The following is a 6454-nucleotide window of genomic DNA, read 5'->3' as shown; positions in this document are numbered from 1 at the left end:
TGTAGTATTGGTTATAGATGAAATGTCACAGTAGAAGGTGATATTGTGGTATTGGTTATAGATGAAATGTCACAGTAGATGGTGATATTGTAGTATTGGTTATAGATGAAAGGTCACAGTAGAAGGTGATATTGTAGTATTGGTTATAGATGAAATGTCACAGTAGAAGGTGATGTTGTAGTATTGGTTATAGATGAAATGTCACAGTAGAGGGTGATATTGTAGTATTGGTTATAGATGAAAGGTCATAGTAGAAAGTGATATTGTAGTATTGGTTATAGATTAAAGGTCACAGTAGAAGGTAATATTACAATATTAAGATGCCGCCATTATAAATGAGATATAACTTACAAAACGAGAACACATTAAATTATTGGAAAATCAAAAATCCAGGAAGGAGAGGGTTGAGGTTTGTGGATTCTTTGGATGATTAGATTTGAACTTTTCTTCTATTCTCTATTCGATATTGCTTGTTGTTATTTAATTCACAAAGAAAATGACCGCCCACCGCACGAGCAAGTTGTTAACCGAGAAGAAGCTTTCGGCAGCGAGCAGATTTCCTTATGGTTGGTCAATTAATCAAGCGGTTTATCAGGTTGAAATGACGTATTATGACGTGGCAGAATCTCATAACCTTCCAAATCTGAACTCAAACTAATCTTATTGAGTACAATCAAATTAAAAACAAAATATTCTGAACGTTTAGACACATACGTACAATAAATTTATAAACTCACTTATTTTAGATAGTCATTTCATAATACGTTGTATACACACCATAGAACGTCGTGAAAATTCAGGATTTCAAAACCCACGGGCGGGTTGAGATAACAACTCAACCGTCATCATTGTTCGTTTTGGCATCTATATAAACCTGCTTATCAGGAACAGTGGGAAAAGACAAGCTTCTGGGTAACCGGTTTGGAAAGTCATATTAGTAATCATGGTGTTAGAAGATATTCCTCTACACTGGGGCGACGTTTGTGTTATTGTTGGATATTTCCTTTGTGTCCTCGGTGTCGGTTTGTGGGTGAGTAACTAAATAGAATGTATCTTATTTTAGTATTCAAGTATAAGTATATAATACAATTAAATATTCTAACTATTATGTTGCTAAAACCGAAAGCATAATATCTTTTAACCACGTTTTATTCCGTTTTCTTTGTCTGTTGTTAAACTCAAAGCTCGACAATGAGCTACCTTTGCTGTGCCCACTATGGGTATCGAAACGCGGTTTTTTTAGCGTTATAAGCCTGCAGTACTTTTATAGATTTTAACACTTATGAATGGACTTATACCACATTCAATCTTCTTATTTATTTATTTATCTCGAGCACCTTTCGACTCTTTGGACCCTTGGTGTGCAAACTAAGCATATAACTTAGATCTGAAAGTACAAGTTTCTAAAACTACCGTACAAGTATGACTAGTTATTAATTAATATAGTAATAACATTAACATGTCACGTGCAGTACATACACAAATAGTTATGCGCAACGAAATTCATCTTCACAACTTTCTCTCGAAGTGTCATAAAAAAAACAAAAAAACGCCAAGTTCGCGCAAAATTTCTAAGACTAATTGACGGCCCAAGGTGCAGGTTCGGAAGATTGTAAATATAAAGTAATTGACGATCCAAGGTTCAGGTTTGGAAGCTTGCAAACAAAAAGCTATTTACGGCCCAAGGTGCAGGTTCGGAAGATTGTAAATATAAAGTAATTGACGATCCAAGGTTCAGGTTCGGAAGCTTTCAAATAAAAAGATATTTACGGCCCAAGGTGCAGGTTCGAAAGCTTGTAAATGTAAAATAATTGACGGCCCAAGGTGCAGGTTTGGAAGCTTGTAAATAAAAAGTTACTTACAGCCCAAGGTGCAGGTTCGGAAGCTTGCAAATAAAAAGTAGTTGACGGCCCTAGGTGCAGGTTCGGAAGATTGTAAATAAAAGGTAATTGACGGCCCAATGTGTAGGTTCGTAAGCTTGTAAATAAAAAGGAAAAGTACATTTATTTATATGGTGAAACACATATAGATATTAAAACTAACAGAATAATTTACTGAAAAAATACGACACTGCAGGGTTGTTTTGAACGTGGGAGTTTTAGTATAATGTTTCCTGTTCACCACAACGTAATAACATTGCTATGTGTATTTCAAGTGAAAAAACCAACAACATTTGGCAGAAATGTTATAGGTAGGTCTATCTGGATAGTTCTTCATTCAGATATATTAATAAAATACAAAAATTCCATTTCTTTTTTGTACTGGCAATGTTTTAAACCCGACGCCTGCAATCCATAACGTAGTTATAGATGTGTTTTTGATGACGTCAACATATAACCATACAGCAGCTCAGAAAAATTACTCCCCATCAAAACCCTTCACAACCAGCTCACTTCCCTATGGCAACTCTGTGGGCTTACATAGATAGCCCATTATATAACTTTGAGTTTAACAACAAACAAACACAACTAGCGCAACACAGCCTCGCAAGCCCCTTTCATATTTACACAATTATACAGAAAAGTTTATTATAAGTTAAGGTGTAGAGAAGTAGATGGATGAACATGCATGTAAATTATTGACGGTATATCGTGATATGATCTAGAAAATTTATAAAAACAAATAAAATAGCATTCATCCTTCATTAAATCAATTCTTTGTAAAACAAATGACTAATTTGATTTTAGATGTCAAGATAAGTTAATTTTTTTCTTGATGTAGTAATGTTCCATAAAATTCCATTTTATTCATTATTGCAGTCTTCCAAGAACAGCAATCGGAACAGCATCAGTGGCTACTTTCTGGCCAGCAGAAATATGCATTGGATCCCCGTAAGTTAAACTCAACACAAAACTTTACTTTAGGAACAACACGTGTTTGCATGTGGTGTTATTATTTTGTAACTATAGACAATTATCGATTTGTTTCTTTTGAGTTTCGCGCAAAGCTACACGAGGGCTATCTGCGCTAGCCGTCCCTAATTTAGCAGTGTAAGACTAGAGGGAAGGCAGCTAGTCATCACCACCCACCGCCAACTCTTGGGCTACTCTTTTACCAACGAATAGTGGGATTGAAATTATAACGCCCCCACGACTGAAAGGGCGAACATGTTTGGTGTGACGGGGATTCAAACCCACGACCCTCAGATTGCGAGGCGAGCGCCCCCTAGCCACGCCGGGCTATCGATTTGTTATGAACTCCTATTCATGTGTTATTCCTTTTGTTCGTAACCTAGTTCAGAGGTTCTCAAACTTTGGTAACTCGAGGATCCTCTTTAATTGAAATATTTTTCGCGGACCCCTAAACATATCGATGTTTTTAATTAAAAAAAAAAAAATCCGTGTACATGAAAATCTGCGTTCCGAAATTAAATGTTTTTATTCATTTAAATTTAATTTTACGAACAATATTTTTTATTCTATAGGTCATATTTTAAAAAAAATATCTTTATGAAATTTCGGACATGACTCGCAGACTTCAGTTTGAGAAATACTGTTTTAGTTGTGTTTATTGTAACTTCACTGAATCATGCCCCCCAATGGCACAGCTGTATGTCTTTCGACTTACAATGCTAGAAACCGGGTTTCGATACCCGTGCTGGGAAGAGTAAAGATAGCCCATTGTGTAGATTTGTGCTTAACTTCAAACAAACAAACAAATACTGAATCATTATAAGTGATTTGGCGTTCTCGCCAGCGTATCCAGCGACAATAGGATTGCAATCCTTGCATTACATAAAAGTATTTAAGTTAATCAAAGTCCTGAGATAATTTAAGTCCAGTGATGTCAAAGAACTTCATATAAAACCTTTTTATTTTTTCGTTAGTTGTATATATATTTTACTTTTACAAATGATGATTTTGTAGATGAGGTATAACTGTGGTGACGTCACTGAAGTTTCTTGAATAGTTTCTAGATGTGTACGTACGTAACAATAATGGTTATGCGTTTCATTAAAACGATTTTGGAGCCTCACCATGTCGTTACAGCCCATGTCGCCACGTTCGGCCATGCTCTGTCTGACAACCGTGGATCTTGACAATCGCCCTACATCGTAGTTTCCATTGCATAAGGTTCCGTCGTAAGACTGTCATGTCCAAAGAACACCACTCATTTTTTTAACCCATCTAGTATACGAGAACGACTGTTTCTCAGTAATCGTTTCAACAGTTCGTTCAAAGAGAAATCCGTAGGCGCTACTTTCGGCGACTTGATTGGTAAATCTTGGTATGAATACCCGTTTCACCCTTCAGCTGCTTGAGGTATGCAACGGTTGAACAGGAAGTATTACTGGAAGCCTTATGTTGGCGAACCCATACCATGTTGACCTCGTTTCCAGGATGAGAGATCCTTCTTGATCATATTGAGAGTAGTGGACGGTTTTTACCACTGACCTGTGTGTTCGAGGATTTTCATCTGTTAAAATACACCGTTTATCATGGCTAGGGTACGACTTGTTGCAGGTTTTTTTGTTGTTGTTTTTCTGGAAGGTCCTATATCCTCTAGTTGATCCATATGCTTTTATTTTTCAATGTCATTAAATATAAGGGATATTCTCGTCTTGGAAATTTTAAATCCCCGATTTGAGCATGTCTTTATGATGTGAGTGTATAAATATTTTGTATTAGAAAGTTACATACTCTTACCAAAAGTGCTTAATTTTTGGCGGCATCACACGAAATGTCAGAATGTAGTTCTGATACATTCCGTTCCGCCGTGACTTTAGATTGGTTGTGGTTGTAAGGTAACTTGCTCATTTGGATTTTCAAAATTGTTTTGATACGACATAATCAACCCTCTGTATAGTGCACATAATCTCTTTCGAACTGTTTTTGAATGTGAATATTAATCTATAAAATAATTGGAACTTCCACATTTATATGTAAAGTAAAATCCAATGACTATGACAATTTTTAGGTGAAAATGTTTATTGCAAAATTCACAATAAGCACGTCTCCATGAATACCAGGGCTGGATGTATTCTAACGATTAGCGTGCCGAGCTACGGATCGAAAGGTCCAAGGTTCGAGACGTAATGTCACTGAAACTCTTCACTTTCAGCTCTGTGCACGTTATAAACTTTACTGTCAATCCTGTTAACCAGTTCAAAGAGTAGGGCAAAGACCTTGTGCCGATAGGTGTCTATGGCTGGTTACTCCCTCTCTGTCAACTATCACTCAAAATTAAGGACTGATGTGCGTGTATTCAATGGGTCCTGACCGGTCATTTAGTCCACATCCAGGTAGACAGTTTCACATCTTTCACTAAGGCAACGCCGTCGTCATTGTCAGCACAATTTTTAAGACTTCTCTTTCTTCTAGCTTCAATAATTTATTATTCTAACAATAATTATTATGAGTCTAAATGAATAATGTTAAATACGAAAACTCATATAATTTATAGTCACAGGAGAAGATATAACTTTCTGCTAAACAAAACCGTTACTGGAGTAAGGCATGTTTACTTCCTATCAGTTTAAGGATAGGAAATCAAAGCTTGATTTCATCGACCTCTACCAGTTATTTTTCGATTTTTTGTTTTGCATTATGGGATTAATGACACGAATCACACACTAAAGCACTCAATTCTTGTTAGCTAGTTATCAGTTAGTTTCATAACTGATAGTAACAAATCCAGTCTGATAACTCGAAAGGAACAAACTTACACGAATATATATATATACTTATAATAAACGTATTACGTATGTAATGTTCCAGATACTGTTCCAAACACAAACTGCACAGATGTATGTTTACTCAGAACGTCAATATCTTATCGAAAAGCACTTGACTATCTACAAATATTCCATAGTGACCTTTGCTATTACTCTTAAGTTCAGATTAGATAACTCACAAAAAAACTTAGTTAGATATATCAGAAAGTGTAAACAGTAAACAAGACAATTTGGTTCAGTAAAATCCTGCCCGTTGAGAAGGCTTTGGAGCTGCAGTTTGACCTCCCGGACTGACCCCCTCTATCACATTCATAAAATAATAATAATGTATAAAATTTATGATGTATCTTAGTAACAAGTTTAGATGATAATATAATTAATAGTTTTATATTACCTAAGTGGTACTGCAAATGCAAGTACTGTCAACAAATATTCAAGTACATTTCTATTTATAAATGGCGAATAAAACAAAAGTGTCTTATGTCTTATTGTCTTTGTCCTCTGGGATCATAAATGCAACATTCATTTATTTAAAATAAATTAATACGTCTTGATACACTAAACAGAAATAAATCTAAAATACTTTCAACTAAAAGTAGTGTGCAAGTGTTTTTGTTTTAATAAGTTTTCTCTCCAGTCAAGATGAAAAAAATACATGTAGCTGCCATAAAAAATCTAAAACTACTAGAAACAAGTATATTGTTACGTCTCCGTTTGTTAATTGATTTTTTCCGTAACTTCGTTCCAACGAAATGTTAACGACACAGGTCTTTACTTAAT

General features: G+C 35.4%; 1 protein-coding gene across 5 annotated transcripts in view; it reads left to right on the top strand.

Annotated features, from left to right (window-relative positions):
* The first annotated feature begins 895 nt into the window (after nt 1-895).
* LOC106473616 (sodium/glucose cotransporter 4-like) overlaps nt 896-6454 on the top strand; it is a 58396-nt gene continuing 52837 nt past the window's right edge. For all 5 annotated transcript variants that reach the window (XR_002613736.1, XM_013934300.2, XM_022402025.1 and 2 more), the window contains exons 1-2: nt 896-1030; nt 2760-2831. Coding sequence is in view for 4 of the 5 variants with exons in the window: in XM_013934300.2 (XP_013789754.2) it covers nt 944-1030; nt 2760-2831 (159 nt within the window). In the remaining variant the exon portion in view is untranslated. The remainder of the gene's footprint in view (nt 1031-2759; nt 2832-6454) is intronic.

Source organism: Limulus polyphemus, unplaced genomic scaffold (genome assembly GCF_000517525.1).
Source record: "Limulus polyphemus unplaced genomic scaffold, Limulus_polyphemus-2.1.2 Scaffold6331, whole genome shotgun sequence".
In the NCBI taxonomy this organism is placed as follows: Eukaryota; Metazoa; Arthropoda; class Merostomata; order Xiphosura; family Limulidae; genus Limulus; species Limulus polyphemus.
This window is presented reverse-complemented; position numbering and strand designations above follow the sequence as displayed.